The following is a 21,335-nucleotide window of genomic DNA, read 5'->3' as shown; positions in this document are numbered from 1 at the left end:
TGAAGGTATGCACAGCCTATAACCCACTAGTTCCTTGCAGGACACATCCTGTTGAGAAGTTCAGGAACATGTGAACAGGGAGATGTGTATAGGACTATCCAGCAGTTTGTGATATGAAAAAACTGAAAAATTGGGGTGCCTAGGTGGCTAGGTTAGTCGAGCACCTGACTCTTGATTTCAACTCACATCATGATCTCAGGGTCATGAGATGGAGCTCTGCGTTGGGCTCCACACTCAATGGGAAGCCTGCTTGAGATTCTCTCCCTCTGCCCCTCCCCCACCACCCATACATGCACATGCTCTCTCTTTCAAATAAATGATTTTTTTAAAAAACCTGAAAACTACCTTAGCACTATAAATAGTAGAGTGTTTAAACTGTGGCATATTCACAAGAGGATATCATAGAGAGCTGTTAATGAATTAGAGCTGCACATATCAATACGTATAAATCTCAAAAACAATGTTCAACAGAAGATTCAAGAGTCAGGCCCATGTTTTCAGAATGATGCCACTTATGCAAAACTGATTCTGCCAGCACCTGGTCCACACTTGGGCATGTGACTGATGTTCAGAAGTGTTCAAAAGACCTGAGAAGTATTGCCATTAGTACCATTATTGTGGCCAAGTGCAAAGAAGATAGTTACTCTATTTTACAGACTTGGTAACTGAAGGCCAAGGAAAGGAGATTTTCATAAGGTCACCCAGTAACTTGTGAAAAGGAAGACATGACCCCTGAAAGCCCTCTCCCTGCCCTGGGCCATAGCACCCTGCACCTGACAGGAGTCCATGCCCCATTCTGAGCTGACACACAGCATGTCATTCCCAATGAACTGCTTCTGGTCCTTCAAGAAGAGGAACTGGTACTGATGACGGCAGATTTCACTGTTTATGATCTTGACAGCCACCTCCTGAAGACTGTAGGGGCTCTTTGGGGTTACTGAAGAGACTGAGAAAGAGAGAGAGAGAGAGAGAGAGAGAGAGAGAGAGAGATGCCTTGTCATTCCTTCAACTATTTGGCACATCTCCATCTTAAACTTGTCCAGATTCACTAGAGTAGGAGGCAGGGCCATTTTGGGGGGGAAAGTATTCCAAGGGGATCAGAGCAACATCTAAGCATGGAATGAGGACAAGGAGAGACTACTCTATTAATTCAGGTTTCATGAGGGTGGGGGCTGAGCACTGCTCCACAGCTATCCGGCAAGATGTCAAGACCCCAGAGCCCAGGGTGTGCCACCCACTGGAATACAGGATTACACAAACACTCCTAGACTCTAAGCCTCTAGTATGGCACCAACAGAGGCCAGATCTCCAGGAATTCCTGGTGCCTTGAGGTAGCAAGTATGTATGAATGCTGCCCAATGCCTTACTTTCTGAGATCATGTGCCACTTCCAGACAGAGAAACCCATTAATAGCCAAAAATTAATTCCCTGCCATGCTGCAAAGTGAGGCTTGGCACTGGATCTAATTTAACTTTGGCAACTGAGGTTCACGCAGGCCATGTGTCTTTTACACTAAAGTACGGTGTGTTCTCCTGAAGACTGTAGGGGGCCTTTGGGGGTCCTGAAGAGACATGGCCAGGATAGTGTGCAGCACATGTAAGTGCTCAGGAATGTTTGCTGAACAAGTGAATAAGGGAATGAACAAATGAGAGGTGCCTGGGTGGCTCGGTCGGTTGGGCGTCCAACTTTTGATTTTGGCTTGGGTCATGATCTCAGGGTCGTGGGATCAAGCCCTGCATCTGGCTCCAGGTTGGGCATGGAGGTTGCTTGGGATTTCTCTCTCTCTCTCTCTCTCTCTCTGCCTCTCCCCACCACCCCCCTTTTTTTAAAGGGGGAATGAACAAATAAGCCCATACTGGAGTTCTGTTCAGAAGAGGCTAGTGTCTTGGAACCTCCACCTGCCTTCACTCACCTTGAGGATTTTTATATCCCCACCCAATCACCCAGCACAAGGTTCCGATAGATGGCTCAAATCTTCTGCTGGGTAGGCAGACAGGCTGGATGAGCGGGGACCAGGATATGGGGGCTCTGAGCTTCAGAAGGGCAATGTCCTGGGATATGAGGTTGTGGAAATCCTCGTGAATCACAATGCGAGTGAGCAGGAGCTGAGTGCTGTTTTCTGGGAGGCGTTGGACTCCCACCCTCACGGAGTACATTTTGGGGTCTTTGGATCTGTAGGGTCATGGGGAGGAGGCAGATAATTAGCAGTGAGGTCATACGTGGTTAGAGAAACACAGACTGAGCACACTGTAACCCAGCTGGGCCCCTAGTCCCAGATCCCCGAATTTACTGCCTACCCCTATCCCCTAGGCCAGAAAGCAAAACTCTAGGTCTGGCTGGCTGCCCTGACTGACCTCTGTAGACAATGTGCAGCTGTGAGGATCCACTGGTGATGGATGATGGAGCCACTACAGATGTATACACCCAGAAGGAGGATGCTCACCTGCCATGGCCACTTGCCTACCTCTACCAGCTTCCCCTTCACCATTTTGCAAGCGATGTTGGTGTGACCACAGGTCTGGAACCAGGACTCTATGGAAAAAGGTAGAAAGGGGAGCATGCCAGCCCTGAGCAGATTCTCATCCAGTAAAAGGCAGCCCTCACACACCACAGCACACAGCAAACCATCCAAAGGCAAAGAGGGCCACATCCCAGTCATTGAGTGGGGAAGGGCTTTTTCCTACAGCAAGTGCTCCATTTTATAAAGCAATCCACCAAACAATGGGGACCCGCCAGCCCCTCCAGGGCTTATTAGGAGCTACCACTCCAGGATTTATGTCTACCCCACTCGTTTACACAAGCAGATAGGGGAGTGAAGGAGGAGACTCATCTGAGGAGTGAGTTGCCAGTCAAGGGGCAGGTGATGGGGCACAAGTGAGCATGATCATTTGTAGTCGCGGCGCCAGAAAGCAATGGATAGTGAGGTTGCATTGCACAACTCCAGGCCTGCCTCCACAGGTCTCACACACACACATACACACACACACAAACACCCGCCAAGTATGCTCTCTATGACCATATAGGGAAGTAAGTAGAGATGCTTGTCAATCACCTCCTTGCCCCTCCCTGTCCCCAACCACAGAAGCAGGAGAAGAAGGAGCTGCATGGACCTGGTTATGAGACTGAGAACATGAACTGGACCATCTTAGACTGGACAATTTAATAACTGAATGTCACTGAGGACAAGAAAGGGAGAAATTCTACAGCAAAGGTTGGAGACCAAGATTAAAGACAAAAAAAAAAAAAAAGGTTTTTATGTATGTAGCCTGCTGTCAAGTTTAGGCTGGCCAACGCACTGTTAACATGCAGTCATGGATCCTCACGGAGGCAAAGCTAGACATGTGTTTACACTGTCAGAAGCTGGAGTGGTTCCAGAAAGTCTGTTTCCCTCAGTGTGCATGCCAAGCAGAGCATCAGGGACTCAGGAGCAGTAACCAAGGCTTGTTCTTGCCTAGGGAGGGTCCCTAATGTTGGTGAAGGGGTCCACCACCTGTGTTGGTGAAGTAGACAAGGCTACTAATCTAGGGGGGTCCACACACATTAGCAGAAACATCCAGTAGGCTCTGTCTCATAGAAATCCCCCACAAATCATGCTACCATGAAGATGCCAGCACTAAGTCCAGCAGTTCAGTCTGTGGGGAGCCATGATGGGTTGGTTGGGGGCCTGAGGTGTTGCAGATCAACCTCGTCAGAGGCACAGCATCACTGGCCCACACATACGGAATGCTTAGTGGCTCAGACTCTACTGCGGATGACCTCTACCCACCTTGGAGCCTGAGAGTCACAGCACTCCCACTTACAAGCCACACTTCGATGTTGTGGCCAAAAGTCACCTGTGGTGACAGGAAGATGTGTCTCGGCTCATGATTTCTGTCTTTGTAAGGTCACAGCCCCCCATCTCCACTCCCACGTCATCCCAGGCACAGCAGTCAGTTCTGTGGAGCAGTCCACACATCCTCACCACTCTAAAACATTCCAGATGTCTAAGGGCATCCCCAAGTAGGAGACCACTCACTCTCTCATTCAATCTACAGGTTACTGGTCTGATGAGGGGAGTCACACAGTGAGGGAAAAAGAAAAGTCAGTCCCTGAGTGTTGGGGGATATGTCCCTACTCACAGACCCCATGCCAGCATGTTTCCTGCCAAGCGGTGGAACGATCAGGGGCAGGCGACCTGAGACAGGGCCACCACCACAAGATCCCAAGTGGTTGGTTAGTGTGGGGAGCCAGGAGGACTTCTGTCAGTCACACGGTGGTCCAAGTTTTTTACCCAAAGAGTCTACTGAAAACCGGTATGGACTCCTGGCTTCATAAGTCACTTAAGTCCCCTGGGCCTTGGTTTCCTCCTGTGAAAAGGGGATACAGTAAAGCCCAGCTCACAGGGTGTTGAGACCTTACGTAGATATGTAAATAGCTGTCACTCACACCTCACATTGCCGTCCCAAGTCCTAGTTCTCCTAGGTTGCACCTCCCAAACAAGCTCCTTTGGTCCACACAGCTGTTTGCTTGTTCCCCAATTCCTAACAAGGCTCTTCCCTTGCGTTCATGAGCACCCTCCCTACAAACTGGAACTGCTTCAATAGGGTCTGGGTCCTTAGGCTGGCACATCATGCTGGCTGGTGAGGATGTGTTCATCAGGATATGGTTAAATTTAGACAGGAGGACAGCACCCAGGCAAACAGACCCCTCCTGCCTCTCTCCCATGTCCCGAAAGCCCTACCTTCAAGATACAGGGAAGACCCAAGTCTGGCAGAAGGAAATGGAGAGGAGAGGCTTTGAAGATCTCCTGGCCCACATGCCATGGCCAGCAGGTGCCCAGCCCACACTTGTCCCTGTAATGGGATGTGGGGGTAGGGCAGGGCAGGGTGTCTCCACTGTGTGAGAATTCTAGAACTCATGGTTTGTTTATTCACAGTAGTGAGGAGTGGGTCTCTACTACCGGGCTGGGGACTCATCCAGCTGGAGCAGCAACAGGACACTGAGAAGGGACAGTGCGTTAGTGGCGAGGGCCCACCAGGGCCACAATGGGATGCTGCTGCCAGGCCCCTCCCTGGAATGATGCTCCGGTGCTCAGCCCTGAGCTTGTGACAGCAGCACCTGGTGTCTGGCCCACAACAATGCCTCCTGAGCTCAGCCTCGGCTTTGATGGTGCCCCTGTATGCCTGATCCTGAGCCCATTACAACACCTGTAAACCCCACTGTCTGCTCCAGGTTCTTTCATGAAACCTTTCCGAGGGCATCCTAGGTGTGAGAACTGAGACATGGAGAGGGATGGCTGCTGGGGGCGCCTAAACTGGAACTAGGGTTCAGGCTCTGCTCCTGGGGGAGAGAGAGGCCAGCTGTTCTGGGCTTGGGAATGTGACTTTCTGAGAATCAGCAGCTTGCAGGCCTGGGTCTCCATGAGTCAGGATAAATGCCATCTTGGGACGACCTCCCCAGCACCCCACTGAGGTGCCCTCCCCACGATCCCCATGCTCTTCACACTGCCCATCAGGACCATTCACTCCTGCTCCACCTGCCAGTGTTGCCCAGGATGTGGGGTAACAAGGTTGCTTGCACACCACTGAGGGGTAGGGGGAAGGACCAGGCCACCATGGTGGGGAACTTTGGGATCATTTAGTAGAACAGAGTATGTGTCTACCTCACAACCTGCAGGGTCTCCCCTGCTTGCATGCTCTAGACACAGTCACGCAACAGATGCAGCAGGAAAGTTCCAAGAGATGGTTCACAGCTCACGGCATTACTGCTGCATTGAGCCTCAACTGGAAGCTACCCAACAGCCCTCAAAGGCAGGATGGAGGCTCAGAACACTAGCCAGCAATGAGAGTGGACTGCTACACATAACGACATGGCCAATCTCATAAACATGCTGTTGAGTGAAAGAAGTCGGACACAGAAAGGTACACATTGTATGAAACTCAAAAGCAGGCAAAACAAACTGTGTCTAGAGATACCTGGCTGAAAATCAAGGAATGATTACCCCTACAATCAAATTTCTTCCAGGGGGAAACAGGGAGAAAGAGAGAGAGAAAGAAAAGGAAAAACAAAACAAAACAAAACAAAACAAAAAAAACAAAGGAAAGATAAATCCAGAGAAGTAAAGCTCTATCTCCTGCCTTTGTGGAAAATAATGCCTTGGGGGGACCAGTCAACGAAACACAATAGGATAAAATTCAATAAAAACCAAGCATATCCATCACCACCACCAACATGAATACAAAAACCCTCTACTTTTTTAAAAAAGATTTTATTTATTTATTCATGAGAGACACAGAGAGAGAGAGAGAGAGAGGCAGAGACACAGGCAGAGGGAGAAGCAGGCTCCATACAGGGAGTCTGACGTGGGACTCCATCCCGGGTCCGGGATCGTGCCCTGGACTGAAGGTGGCACTAAACCGCTGAGCCACCCGGGCTGCCCTAAAACCCTCTACTTTTAAAAGTCAAAGTTTCTTATATTGGGTAAAAAATTAAAAAAAAAAAAAAAAGTCTCTCACATGTTACTTACCAGAGAGCCAGCTGAAACAAAATGACACGAAGCAGTCAAAAGTAAAAAGACAGGCAAAAACACAGTAAGTATATGCAAGTGAAAACAGAAATAGCAGTGTTGATCTTCAGAGATGTGATTCAGGACAAAAGCTTTAAACAGAAAAAGTTATTTCACGTTGTTGGGAAAAGATAAAAATTATAATGACTATGTAACATCATAAAGTTTGTTATCCATCACATAACATCAAACCCATAAAGCAGGGATGCCTGGGTGGCTCAGCAGTTGAGTGCCTGCCTTCGGCCCAAGGTGTGTTCCTAGGGTCTCAGGACAAGTCCCACATCGGGCTCCCTGCATGGAGCCTGCTTCTCCCTCTCCCTATGTCTCTGCCTCTCTCTGTGTGTCTCTCATGAATAAATAAATAAATAAATCTTAAGGAAAAAAAAACCCATAAAGCAAAGTCGATTCGTGATCTGTGGGAAACTGAAACAATCCACTTTGGGGGACGCCTTCTCCCACTCTGTCTTTGGAGGATGGAATATCTATAAAAATCAACCACCCACTAGACCCTACTAAGAACACCACAATAACCTGCCCTTAAAAGCTGAACAATTTGGGCCACAGTTTTGTACCACGATGCAATGATACTAGGATTTAAAAACAAAAGAGTGATCAACACATCTGAAATTTTTAAAAACAAACTTTGTTAACTTATTTTGAGGAAGTAACATTCTATAAACTCTTTATTCTTTTTTAATTTTATTTATTCATGAGAGACACAGAGAAAGAGGCAGAGACATAGGCAGAGGAAAAAGCAGGCTCCCTGTAGGGAGCCCGATGTGGGACTCAATCCCAGGACCCAGGATCACCCTGAGCTGAAGGCAGATGCTCAACCACTGAGCCACACAGGCATCCTTCTAGGGAACTTCTAGGGAACTCTTGGGTTAAATAAGAAATATACCATGAAATTAGAAATACAGAAATGAATGATAATGAGGTCAGTAGATAGCAAATCCTGTGCAATGTGGCCGAAGTGAGACCCAGAGGAAATTTTATAGAATTAAGTGAAAATATTAGAAACCAAAGAAGTCTGTTAACTGACTCAGCATATGACTCCAGAAATTTGAAAAATGACAGTAAAATACATACCCCCAAAAGTAGAAGGCTTTAATGAATGAACAAAAAAGGTTTGATTACCAAAACCAAAAGCTAGTTTGTATCATATAGGAGTCCCCAAATAAGAGAAACTTCTATTCAAATAGGCTTAAAATTCTTCTCCTCTCTTCAGTGATTGCAGCTTCCTCCTGAGCTGGTCCCCTTGTCAAGAAATGGTTGCCAACTGTACCAGGTGATGTACAGAAGTGTTGAATCACTACATTGTACACCTGAAATCAGTATCACATGTATGTGAATTAACTGGAATTTAAATAAAAACTTGTAAAAACTGGTTGCCAGCAGCCCACATCCTTCTGCTTCCTCACCCACATTCAGAGAAAGAGTGCGCATGTCTCTCTAACCATGCCTTATGCTGGCTGAGTAACCCAACTGGAGCCAAGCAGCCGGGGCACTGCACTATGCTACCTCCATCAGATCAAGGAGCCACCCCTCTTGGGAGCTGGGAGTGTGACAGCTCCACCTTAAAAAATATGAACAGCATTGCACAGTGGGATGGCTGCAGACCAGGACCTGGAGTAAAATGAGGTAAGGACAGATACCAGAAAGCTAACCAGTAAGATATACCAGATGGATTTTTTAAAGATTTATTTATTTATTTGAGAGAGAGCAGCAGAGGGAGAATCTCAAGCAGACTCCCCACTGAGTGCAGACCCAACACAGGGCTCGATCCCCCAAGATCATGACCTGAGCCGAATCACATATCAAATGGTTAACTGACTGAACTACCCAGGCACCCCTACCAGATGGATTTTTAAAAACACCTATGAAATAGACAAAAATTTGGTAATTCTAATCTTTAATAATTAAGAAAGAGGAAAAAGTACATATTTAAGTAATATTAGAAGTAGGAAAGGGGGGCAGCCTGGGTGGCTCAGTGGTTTAAGTGCCTGCCTTCATCCCAGGGCATGATCCTGGAATCCTGGGATCGAGTCTCACATCGGGCTCCCTACATGGGGCCTGCCTCTCCCTCTGCCTGTGTCTCTACCTCTCTCTCTCTCTCTGTGTCTATCATGAATAAATAAATAAATAAAATATTAAAAAGAAAAAGAAATAGGAAAGGGAAAACAAACCAAAAAAATAGGAAAGAGGGGGAGCCTGAGTGGCTCAGTGGTTGAGCATCTGTCATGATCTCGGGGTCCTGGGATTGAGTCCCACATCAGGCTCCCCATGGGGAGCCTGCTTCTCCCTCTGCCCATGTCTCTGCCTCTCTGTGTCTCTCATGAATAAACAGTCTTAATAAAAAATAGGAAAGAGGCCATAGGTTCAATTTTATACATCAGTTTGAAATGTAAGATTCTAGGTTAAAGTTAATGATTTTTCTATATTAAAATTAAAGCAAAAAGAAGTGGGAAACCCAACTAGGCCAGTAACTATACAAGATATTTTTTAAGTAGTCAAAGATTTGTCTGTTCCTTAAGAAAGCTATCAGGTCCAGTGAGTTTTACGTGCACTATCTACCAAACCTCAGGAACAGATCATGCTGGCATTATATACACTGCTCTAGGGCATGGAAAAATACTAAAAGCTTCTCAACATGTTTTAAGAGGCTAACACAGCAAAGACACCAAATTTGAACAAATAGTGGAATAGAAAGGAAAAGTGAAGACCAATCCAACTTTGGGGCAGAAATTTTCAACCAAATGCCAACAAATGGAATCCACAGTGTATTAAGGGATTTATCTAAGAAATCTATTGAGATCTAGTAATGAATCTCACTATGTGAACAAATTAAGTAAGAAAACCCATATAATCATCTTAATAATCCATTACTGTGTCACTAGGACCCAAGACCATGCCAGGCACAGCAAAGACTCCCAGGAAATATCTGTGAAACATAGGAAGGCTGAGGTCAAAGTCAGCACATGGACCCCACCAGTATCGCCACTATTTCACACTGTGTTAGAAGTCATGGGCAATGAGATAACAAAAGAAATAAATGGTAGGATTTTCAAAAAAGGACAAGACATAGCTCTCACCATTTTAGGGTATTTGATTAGCCAAAAATAACCCAAAAGAATCAACTGAGAAACTGCCGAATTAAATAAATCAGTTTTGCAAGATGACCAGGAAACAAGATCACTATTTTTTTTAAATCAGCAGCTTTAAAATACCTAATATGCAAAATCAGGAAAAAAATTTAATGGGAAGAGATATCATCCACAATAAATGTAACCCAAATTTATCAAATACTTAGAAATAAACTCAATATTTTTCCAGACATCCATGAACAGAAGAGCCATATACCATAACCCTGGTTAGGAATTCAACGTTGTAAAATTAGTCTGCACATCTAACTTCAACTCCAATACCAAGAGTATCTTTAATAGAAACTGACAAACTGCTTGTAAAGTTTACATGGAAGACAAACTCTGTAGATTAGTCAGTATCTTTTTCTTTTTTAAAGATTTTGTTAGAGAGAGAACACAAGCAGGGGGAGCGGCAGACAGAGGGAGAAGCAGGCAGAGGAAGAAGCAGGACTCAATCCCAGGACTGTGGGATCATGACCTGAGCCCAAGGGAGACACCTAACTGAGCCACCCACAGATCCTGGGAATATCTTTTTTTTTAAAGGAGAGCTTAGCTTTTACTACCATTTAACAAAACATAACATAAAGCTGTTTGAAACAGTATAATACTAACTCAGGAACAAACAAATCAACGGGAACAATAACAGAGGTTTTGTAAACATAAAATGAATATATTAAGATTTCTTTATTATAAATGTAGATATTCAGATCAGCAGGAAAAAATAGTCTCCATAAGAAATAGTATCCATGTAATTGGCTCTCTAGTTGGAAACAGAATTGGATCCCCACACCTCACACCACATATGAACAGAAATTTCAAATGGATTACAGTCACACATAAAAAAATATTTATCAAAATAAAAAGAAAAACGGGAAGATACCTTAAAAATCTGGAGATGGAGAAGACCATCCTCAGCTAGGCACAAAACCCATAAAGAAAGTAAAGACTATCTGACTCCATGATAATTTTAAAGGTCTTTATGGCAATACTCCATAATTCCATCCATTCCCTATATTTCCAAAAGATACGGAAATATTTGTAAAATCATTGACAAAAACTTAGTATTCAGAAAAGATAAAACCTTCCATAAGAAAAACAAAGGCAACCCAATCCTAAAAATAGGCAAAGGTGGACAGCCCTGGGTGGCTCAGTGGTTTAGCACTGCCTTCGGCCCAGGGCCTGATCCTGGAGACTTGGGATCGAGTCCCACGTCGGGCTCCCTGCATTGGAGCCTGCTTCTCCCACTGCCTGTGTCTCTGCCTCTCTCTCTGTGTCTCTCATGAATAAATAAATAAAATCTTTAAAAAAAATAGGAAAAGTACATAAAGAGGATTTACTAGGACACATAGAAAGATACTTTTCCAATCAAGAAAATGCAAATTGGGATCCCTGGGTGGCGCAGCAGTTTGGCGCCTGCCTTTGGCCCAGGGCGCGATCCTGGAGACCCGGGATCGAATCCCACGTCGGGCTCCCGGTGCATGGAGCCTGCTTCTCCCTCTGCCTGTGTCTCTGCCTCTCTCTCTCTGTGACTATCATAAATAAATAAAAATTAAAAAAAATAAAAATAAAAAGAAAATGCAAATTAAGATAACAATGATATAACTTTCTATCATTAAATGGGCACATTTTAAAAGATTAATAATATCCATTTTTAGCAAAAGGGGAAACACTTTCCTATACTGTAGGTATGAACGTAAAGTGGCTTAGCATTTGGGAGGAATACTATTCATCCAAAATTATTAAATTTGTGTGTTGATGACTGCCCTGACCTCAGGCCACTCCTAGAAAGACATGTCCTTCCCCCAGCCCCACCCCACCCCACCCCACCACACACACACACACACACACACACACACACACACACACACATATATACAGGACTGGCATTCATGGCAGCACTGTCTCAGGCTGAAGAGTCAGAAACAGCCTAAAACCTGGTGCTGGTTACATTACCTATGTTGCAGCTGCACGGAACCCATGCAGTGATGGAAAATAATGAATAGCGCTAGGTATTGACGTAGAAAGTGTGTCAAGGTATGTAATTTTTTTAATGTGGATTATTAACAATACATCTAAGATCCCATTTATTTAAAAAAAATCATAAAGACATTTTATTTAAGGATGCCAAGAGATTACTCCTGGGGAAGGGAGCAGCACTGGTGGTCAGGTGGGAAGGGGGGAAACCTTTACATGTATTTCTGAATATTTTCAGTAAATCACACCAAGGATGTATTCCCATATTGCCTATAATTTTTTTTTTAATTTTAAAAGAAAAGACATAGATGATGAACAGGTAATACTTTTGCAAGCAGGTTTTAGTGTCATTAAAAAAAACAAACAAGAAAGCAAGCTAAGTTTGGAGCACTTTAGGTGGGTCCTTCCTACTGTCAGGCTACAAGGCATATTTTAGCAGCTCCCTTATAGCAGGCCCCCTTTACAGATAAGGAAACAGAGGCCTCAGCCCTGGCCCTTTCCCTATGTCCCCACACCAGTGACACAGCAAAAACCATCAGCCTCCACTGTGGGGAGCCTGCCAGCAGAATTAATTCCAGGAGGCCCTGCCTTCCCACCCACCCCCAACCCCCGCAGGGTCAATCAGAAAAGAAAACAAAGCCAGCTCACATATGCACAAATTTAATCCCGGCTATCCTGGTCCCCAATCCAGAGCCCTTCTAGGCCACACTTCCTTTCTCCTGGTCACCCACGGCCCAGTCATCCCCCACATCCCTCCCCACTGAGATGCAAAAGCAGGGCCCCATCTCCCAGGGGCCACTCTTTCCCCACCTTGACTCCTATTGAATACAGACACATGACCTTGATCTAACCTTGATCTGAACCCACACAGCAGAGGCAAAGCAGGAAGAAGAGGAGAGAGGGGAGATCAGGGACCCATCTGGGGCTGCAGCAGCCAGAACAGGAGTAGGAGCCAGGTAGAGGTTTGGAGGCATGAGAGAGGCCCATTGTTCATTTGCTGCTTGATCCACTTGCTGTATTTGGTGATGCGGGCATATACACCTGGATTCTCTGCTTTGGCACAGGCCTTTTCCCAGGACAACACCCCAGCCAGAATCCATCTGCCCTCGACTTCACAAGCCAATGGGCCCCCAGAATCCCCCTAGGTAAAGAGAAGAGGAGAATGGGAGTTCTGGGCCCTACTGGGACCCAGGACCCCCGAGGACCCAGAATGCCCACCCTCTGACTTCTGTTCGGAGGATTCTTTCACTCCTTGAGGATCTCACTGCATCCTTCACCCCTCAGTTATAGACCCATTCCAGAATATCAGGCAAGATCGAAGTCACAGGGGAAGGAAGAGGGGAGCAGAGCACTGCCTGGTAATGGTGACAAAGAGGGAAGCCTGGCAAACCCCACTCCGCCCTGGGGGTCACTCCCAACAGAAGAACTGCCAGAACCTCCCAGAAACTCACCGAGCACAAGTTTTCTCCGTAATTGGTGGCACAGATCATGTCCCCCAGGACAAGGGGGACAATGTGGGGGATGAAGGACTTCTTGCGGTAAATCTGGTCACACCTCTTATTGTCCATGATAAACACCTCAGCCTCCTGCAGCTCTGGGGTCAGTGTGGAGTTAACTGTGGAGGAGCCCGGTGGGGTGAGAAAGGACTCTCCACTGCACTCAGCCCTGGCCTCTTCCCACGGCCCTGTCACCTTCATTTCTGAGACTCAGCCAACCCACACCCCTTCGCACCCCCAGGGGCCCTTCACCTGTCTGGCCCCCTGTGCTGTCCCACGAGCCCCTCACCCTCTAAGGCTCTCTTCTAGGATCCCTTTCTCTGGGAAGCTTTGGCTTCTGCACCCTGCAGGCCACAACCCAAGTCTCAGTGCAACCACTTACAAACCACTTATGACCATGTCCTGCTTCTCTCCAGCCTCTGAGCTTTGCACCAGTCGTGCCCTCAGTCACCCAGTTAACACTTGCTCCTCCTTCAGGCATCTCTGATAGATCCCATGGCCACAGCTCATCACAGACCCCTTCCAGCTTGATCTCGAGATCACCCGAAAAAGCCTCTGCCTCTTCCCTTGTCAGCCTGGGCCCCCACCCCCATGCAGGTATGAAGTGCCCTGAAGGTGAGGCCCGTGTTCCCAACTCAAAGGGTTTGGTATGGGGCAGACACTCCACGCTCATCAAGTCAATGAACGAGTGGGCAAGTCAATTTATGATTCCCTGACTCTGAGCTTCTGTAAGAGGCAGAAGATCATGCCTAGCCCAGGCACTGCTAGACCGGATTGAGGTGGCCACAAGAAGCACAGTGGTGTCAACCATGAAAACAGTTTCCACATGAGGAGAGTTCTAGCGCATCCCAAGAACCAGGGCCCAGAGGTAATGGTCATGAGCCTCCCGAGAGGCACCTTGGAGGGCTCTGGCAGGCAAGGCCCCCAAAAGTGCAGCAGTACCCCTTCTGTGGTTCCACACCCCACCCCCGCCCATCTTGCTCACCTGAGAAGCGCTGTTTAGCCTGGCCCCAGCCAGTCACCCAGCACTGTGTCCCAACCTTCAGATTGTAGCTGGGCTCTGGGAGGCAGATGGGCTGCACGTACTTGCTGAGTGCCACAGGCCTGTGGAGCTGCAGAAGGGCAACATCCCCCATGATGAAGGTCCGGCCCCAGAACTTGGGGTGCATAACGATGTCCTTCACAGGGATCATGGTGACCCTCAGGGAGTCTGCGGGCTTCAGCTTGTTGGTACCAAGAATCACTGAGTACTCTTTGGTGCTGCAGGAGACACATGGCCCCAGGTAGTAGGTGTCAGGTTCCCAGGCCACACCGCGCTCCCATCGCCACCACTGAAGAACCTCCCGCTTAGCAGAAGCCCTGCCTGGTTTGCTCTGTTTGCTTCACCTTGTTCATCCAGCCTGGAGGCCCTCAGGGCCAGGGACATGACCACTGCCCCCTCATTCCCTGTTCACATTGATTTGAGGTGGCCTCATCTGCATGTGGTGTATGCAAGTGGGCAGGTGCTGATATACGTGTACATCCTCGTGTGCGTGAGGGATGGTGGCGGGGGAAAGGGGGGGTTTTCCTGTTGCCTTGCTCAAGCACAGTATTTGCTGCTTGGGTCTCCTGTGAGACCCTGAGCTGGCCTCTTCCCCATTCTGGATATCCCTTCCTACTCCCCTTCACCTCCCGACTTCCACACTGTTTCACAGAAGAAATGTGGGGGATAGGTCTCCAGGCCATGGACACGGGGGCCATACTCACCCTTGGATGCAGTGGGCAGCAGTCACTACCCAGTTGAGGTCAATGAGGGCCCCTCCACATACGTGCTCATTTTCCAGCCGGAGGCTCACCTCCCAGGGCCAATGGCGGATCACGTCCAAATCCCCTGACCACCAGGGTTTGCCGCAAACTTCAAGAACAATGTCCAGGGGGACACGGTGACCACACATTGGAGGATGAGAACAACTGAGACCAAGATGTCCCCCCCAGCCTGAGACAATGCACACAAAGCTGTAAACTCGGGGGCTTGTCCACATTTCAAAGATGGGGAGACAGAGCCAGAGAAGGGAGAGCAGAGGCCTGCCCAGAGGCGCAGGGCTGGACAACTGACGACAGAGATACAAGGCTTCAAGATAGAGACACAGAGACATTACAGGGTAGAGAGAGCGAGATACTGAGATGACAGGGAGTGATTAGCAGGGAACCCCAAAACAAGAGAGCAGAGAAGGAGCCCTAGGACAAGCAATGCATTCTCTGGTGTCTGGCCTAAGTCCCGAGGCCATGTTCCTGAAAGGCCATAAAACTTGCTGCATCTTGTACATGCAAAAGGTCTGTCCCCACACTACTCAAAACTGAGGAGAGTTCCAGACTCATGTGTCAGAAATCTTTACACAGGCCATTCAAGAAAGAACCCCAGCATGGAGCCCACGGAGGCCCCGCCACCCCAGTTTCCAGTCTCCACCTGCATGTACTTCTGAAGCAGTCAAGTTGTACAACTGTGTGAATGAACACAGATGCAAAAATTTCTAAATAAAATATTACTCAACATTATATTTTGAAAAAATAATGCACCACAATCATGTGGAGATTGTCCCAGGGGGGCCAAGGTGGTCCCACAATGGAAAAGCCCTCAGTGTATCTGCCACATAAACAGTTCTTTTTCGCTAAAGGAAAAGATCATATGCTTTTCTCAACAGACACAGAAAAAAGACATTTGAAAAATTCAACATGTATTTATGACTAAAAAAAACAAACTAGAAACAAAAAAAATATCTCTTAGTTTGGAACAGAAAGGAAATCCTTAACTTTATAAAAATTAGAGACCACAAACCTACAGCAAACACCACATAACATTAAGGAACAGGCAAAAAGATTCTATATGGTCAGAAGCCAAGAATAATGGTACTTTTGTGGGAGAAGAGCAGCGAAAGTAAGAGAGATCGTAAGGGAGCTTTTGGGGGCTGGTGTTACTCTACTTTCTGACTAAGGCAGTGACTATACAGGTGGGTTCACTGTGAGACAATTTCTTGATCTGGACACTTAAAGTTTGTGTACTTTTGTGTGTATATATAGTACTTCAAAAACTTACTGTTTAAATCAATAACACTTCTCTACTCCAGCACAATCAGCTAGAAACTATATTCAAAATAAGATATATTTTCAATAACAAAAAAATCATAAATACCAAGGAATTAACTTATCTAACACTATGCTAGATTTCTGTGGTGATACATATAAAACTCTAATAAAGAAAAAAACCAAAAACCTCTAATAAAGAACCTGGAAAATGACCAACAGAGACACCCCTTGCTTTTAAACTAAACATTTCAGATGTACTTTTCCCCCAAATTAATCTATAAAGTCATGTTCCAAATTAGGATTTTAGGAAGCTTTATAAACTTATTCTAAAACTGAAATAGAAAAAAAAAAAAAAGGTCCATGACTAGTTCAGTCTCTGAAAAAGCAGAACATGAAAGGACACTTGTCCTAGTAGGTATCAAGATACACATCAAAACAGTAACAACAAAAACAGTGTGGTATTGACAAGGACAGACAAATGGAGCAATGGAAAAGAATAGAGAGCTTGAGTTTGTTCTGGGAACACAGGAACTTAATGTAAATAAAGGAGCCACTACCATCAGTGGGTGAAGGATGGATGTTGAATAGATGGTGCTGGGAAAACTGACTCACTAAAGAAGAAATAAGAAAACCAAAACTGGATTCCTCCCTAGAAGCACTTGGAGACCTAAATAGGAAAGTGAAACTCTAAAGTTAACAGTAGACCATATGACATGGGGTGGCAAAGGGCTCCTTAAACAAAATCTCAAAATACAAACCATAAAGCATCAAACAGATTAATCCGATTATTATCAAAATCAAGGATTTTTTTTAAATCCTGGGAACAAAATTAACTGGCAGAAGACAGATTAGAAGGCAATATTTGCAATATTGAAAATCAATACAGGGTGGATCAGTGGTTGACCATCCGCCTTTGGCTCAGCTTGTGATCCCGGGGTCATGGGATCAAGTCCTGCATCAGGCTCCCCACGGGGAGCCTGCTTCTCCCTCTACCTATGTCTGTGCTTCTCTCTCTGTGTCTCTCTGAATAAATAAATAAAATCTTAAAAAAAAAAGAAAATAAAATCAATATAGGACTTGTATTAGGAATATACAAGGAACTCTAGGAAATCAACAAGAAAAAAAGAACAACAGATAATATACAAAGGAGAAGGACGGGCAATTTATTAGAAGAAAGTCAAGAGGCCAAAAGCACGTTGAGACATGCTGAAACCCATTAGTAATGAGAAAAATGTCAAACCAAGAAACCATTTTTAATCTATTAGATTGGCAAAAAGATATAAAAGCTGCATCGTGCTATAGTTGGTAGGTCTGTAGCAATATATACACCCTTATGAATGGCTGGTAGGAATGCAAAGAGCTGACCAAATTTGATTATGGGCAGTAGATAAAAAAGCACAGTATCAATGTACATTTTTGAGGTCGAGAAGTGGTTGATAAGTGAAGTTGATCAGTTGATACTATGGTTATCTAAGGGGATAGTCTTAGAAAAAAACATGCCTAGGTATTTAGGGATAAGGAGTCAAGCTATATGTTACCTTCAACTGATTCTGAAAAAATGATGTATGTTTTCCTTGACCTATCTGTATTTTTGCAGTGTTTTGTAAGTTTAAAATTATTTCCAAGTAAAAAAAAATGTTTAATAAAACCGGTGAAAAGAGAAGGAAACAGAAAGAGACCTAGAGTATCCATCATTTATGTAAGTTAAAAACACATGCACACAAAACCACAGTATATATTTTGACAAGAACACACACAAGCAGAGATGCTCACTGAACATATAAGAAAGGTTGAGAGGAGGGGAAGAGGGGGAATAGCAGTGAGACTTGGACATAAGCAGGAACAACTAACGTAATGAATCAAACAATTCACAACCAATCAGGGAGGACCTATGACTATGTAAGCTCACAAACAAGCGAGCAACCTCACCCACCATCCCTGATGTCTAAGGATAAAGGCCCTTTAGAGAGCAGAGGTGGCTCAGTCAGTTAAGTGTCTGCCTTCGGCTCAGGTCATCATCCAAGGGCCCTGGGATGGAACCCCGCATTGAGCTCCCCACTCAACGGGGGAGCCTGCTTCTCCCCCTCCCTCTACTGCTGCCCCTACTTGTGCTCTCTCACTCCCTCTGTCAAATAAATAAAATCTTGAAAAAAGGAAGAAAGAAAGAAAGCGGACCCATGAGACTAAATTCTGCTTCCTAAACACCCAGAAACACTACCTATGTGACCCTTTTCAGAACACAGCCTCCAAGGAGCTGAAGTTTTTCTGAAGCAGTAGCTCACCCTACCCACCTGGTGTGGAAGTGTTTTCTTTATAACCTGGAGAAGAAAAGGGGAACAGAGAGGAAGCAAGAGATCATGAATTAGTTAATTTGTCCATTCGCCAAATATTCCTGAATCTCCCACTCTATTCCCAGCCTGGAGCCCAACGAGGGCGGGGGGGGGGGGGGGACGACACGACAGAGTGTATCAAATAGATACCATGCTGTCCGGCAGGATAGACAGAAGTAAACACACAACCACTATGTGAGGTCAGTGCAGGGACAAGGCCACAGGTTTCAGGGGAGCCCGGAAGAAGTGGGGGACAAGGAGGTTTCTGTGGAAGTAGGGCTATTGTGCCAGGTGTTAAAGATGAAAAGAAGGTAAAAACAGAAAAGTGACAATGACATTCGTTGTAAAAGAAAGAAACACCATGGTGTATGCCAGAGCCTCCAGAGAATAACGGACAAGGCTGATGATGGCAAGAAAGGATACCGTGGAGGAAAAGCCAGGGGTCAATCACCAGGGGCCTCAGGAGTGACGCCCAGAAGCAAAGGGAGCCTCTGGGAGGAGGAGGGAGGCCAGTGGAAGGGTAACAGAGTCAGGCTTGAATTTTGAAGCGTGAGGAGGAAGGTGACAAGTCTGGAGGCAGTGAGGGCTCACCAGAGTCTCCACGGGACCCACGCAAGAAAAGAGGTGGTCTAAATGAAGAAGCGGCAGGGAGAACAGACACGGGGAGCTGGATGCGGGATCCAGGCTCCAGGCGTGGCTACGTCTGGGATGACCCCCAGTTCCTGGTGTTAGAGAAGGGTGCCTACTATCCACCTACTCAAGGACAGAGTAAGAGCACCCAGTTTATAGGAAGATGAGGCCTCGGCCTTGGACCTCAAGAAGCAAACGTGTTTCCAGGTCACGCAGCAGACGGCTGCACTCGCAGATGCTTGTTCTGTGAGGCAGTATCACAGGAACAGCAGCTCACTGCCCCGGGGGGGGGGGGGGTGAAGAGGGAACCCAGACAGCCCTGCAGGGAACAGCGCTGAGCAGGGCGAGGGTGGCCTGGGAAGCCCACGGGAGCGAGGGGGTTATCCTAAGCAGAGGAGAATCAGGAGGCGCGGCCTGAGAAGCCAGGGGGCTGGAAAACAATGAAAACGGAGGGAGTGGGAGAAAGTCCGGAACAGCAAGGCCAGAGACAGGGCAGGAGTGGGCTAAGGATTAAGGGCGAAGTGGGGAGGCCTGGAAGGACGCCTGACCGGGAGAAGGAACCTGCAAACGGGGAGAGGACGGAGACGGGCGGCAACGTGGCTGGGGGAGCAGGGCGCACGCAGGGCCTGCAGCCCACAGCAGGGAGGCGGGCCAGCGCCGACCTCCAACAGGAGGGAGGGCTCTGACTGCTGCAGAGACCGGGTCGCTGGGGGGAGGACAGCGTCGGCGGGGTTCAGGGGCCTCTTGGGCTGGAGCTGTCAAGGGGGGCAGCCCTGAGGGCCCGCGTCTTCGTCTTCGCGGTGAATGAAGCAGCTGCGGGCGGAGCGGGGCGGGGCGGGGTGGGGGAGGGGGGGCGGGGCGAGAAGAGGGAAGGCGGGATGGGGTCAGCGCAGGGAGGCCGCGTGCGGCCGGGGCTGGCTGGCCTGCAGCGCATGCGCGGGCGGGAGGCCGGAGCAGGCCTCGGAGGGCGGCTCGGGTCTCAGCCGCGACGGCCGCGTGGGCCCGGGAGGACGCAGTGGATGCAGGGGTGCACCTGAGGGAGGAGGCCCGTTGGGCAGGGGTCTGACACCATCCTAGGGGGTGGCCGCGGAGGGCAGGTGACCCGGTGTGGGGGGTGGGTGTTTAGAGTCCCAGGCCACTAAAGAGCTCCAGGCCCGGAGGTCAGGGGTCAAGTGCCGGGGCAGGGCGGCGGGGCGGCGTTAGGGGGCAGAGGGGACCGCATGGGGGCGGGGGAAGGGAACATGGCGGACACGCGGCGACCCACGACGGACACGCGGCGGCTGAGGAGGCGCCGCCTCACCCGAGTGCAGCAGCAGCAGCAGCAGCAGCAGACGGCGGCTCAGGCTCCAGGGCCCAGAGGCTGCAGGCCCAGCGCTGCGGCTGGGGAGCGCGGCGGCCATGAGGCCCGGCGGTGCCCCCTGACGCGGCAGACGCGGCGCCGCGAGCCCACGCGACGGCGAGCGTGACGCTGTCAGGGCGCCTGCAGCACGTGATGCGGTTCCGGGCACGTGACGACGCCCCGACGGCCCCGCCCCCGCAGGCCTGCCCGCCCGATGGGCGCCGGGGCTCAGTGGGGAGCCTGCTTCTCCTTCTGCAGTTGCTCCTCCCTGTGCTTTGCATGCTCCGCGTCTCTCTTTCTCTCTCTCTCAAACAAATAAAATCTTGCAGCACCTGGGTGGCGCAGTGGTTGACCATCTACCTTTGACTCAAGATGCTGGGATGGAGTCCCAAATCAGGCTCCCTGAGGGGAGGAGCCTGGTCCTCCCTCTGCCTATGTCTCTGCCTCTCTCTGTCTCTCACGAATAAATAAGATCTTTTAAAAAAAAAAAGATTAATTCTAAAAACAAAAACAAAAAACATTGTGGAGTGGGGGCAGCAGCAGCAAGTGGAAGAAATGAAGAAGTATTTCTCATGCTTTAACTTCATTCCTTGTCACCAGTTCCGGTCTCTTGTGATCCTTTCCTCTGAGCTGCAGAGGCTGGTTAAGCTGAAGAGCTCAGGGCAGACGTGTGGAGTAGCAGAAGCAGGACCCGGCTAGGTAAAACCATGCAGAGGGCTCCCATATGAGCTGACAGGGACTCACCACTCCCCTGAGGGCTTAATAAAAATCATGAGTAGATCTTTTGCTACATGAGAGACTAATTCTCTAGAGAGT

General features: G+C 47.8%; 1 protein-coding gene across 3 annotated transcripts; it reads right to left on the bottom strand.

The window, feature by feature from the left end:
• Positions 1-304: 304 nt before the first annotated feature.
• Positions 305-20,617, bottom strand: LOC129521293 (serine protease 45-like). 3 transcript variants are annotated; one of them, XM_055342595.1, is made up of 6 exons: positions 20,481-20,617; positions 18,512-18,538; positions 14,904-15,051; positions 14,143-14,417; positions 13,113-13,276; positions 12,286-12,802 (listed from the first exon to the last, which is right to left on the bottom strand). In XM_055342595.1, the coding sequence occupies exons 1-6, from the start codon at positions 20,578-20,580 to the stop codon at positions 12,569-12,571; spliced, it is 948 nt and encodes a 315-aa protein (XP_055198570.1). In that variant the 5' UTR covers positions 20,581-20,617; the 3' UTR covers positions 12,286-12,568. The 3 variants fall into 3 exon arrangements, 2 of the variants coding, with proteins under 2 accessions (XP_055198570.1, XP_055198569.1); XR_008666793.1 differs by lacking the exons at positions 12,286-12,802; positions 18,512-18,538; positions 20,481-20,617 and adding exons at positions 305-946; positions 1,913-2,532 and having other exon boundaries at positions 14,904-15,925; XM_055342594.1 differs by lacking the exons at positions 18,512-18,538; positions 20,481-20,617 and having other exon boundaries at positions 14,904-15,923.
• Positions 20,618-21,335: the final 718 nt, after the last annotated feature.

This window comes from Nyctereutes procyonoides, unplaced genomic scaffold (assembly GCF_905146905.1).
Source record: "Nyctereutes procyonoides isolate TBG_1078 unplaced genomic scaffold, NYPRO_anot_genome, whole genome shotgun sequence".
Classification (NCBI taxonomy): Eukaryota; Metazoa; Chordata; class Mammalia; order Carnivora; family Canidae; genus Nyctereutes; species Nyctereutes procyonoides.
Note: the sequence above shows the minus strand (reverse complement) of the source record. Positions and strands in the feature narration are given on the sequence as shown.

Coding starts and splice junctions, on each gene's coding strand:
- LOC129521293 (XM_055342594.1), bottom strand. CDS start 15,292: ATGTCTCTGTGTCTCTATCTTGAAGCCTTGTATCTCTGTCGTCAGTTG. Junction 13,277..14,142: donor GGCTAAACAGCGCTTCTCAG/GTGAGCAAGATG, acceptor GCTCCTCCACAG/TTAACTCCACACTGACCCCA. Junction 12,803..13,112: donor ACGGAGAAAACTTGTGCTCG/GTGAGTTTCTGG, acceptor CTCTTTACCTAG/GGGGATTCTGGGGGCCCATT.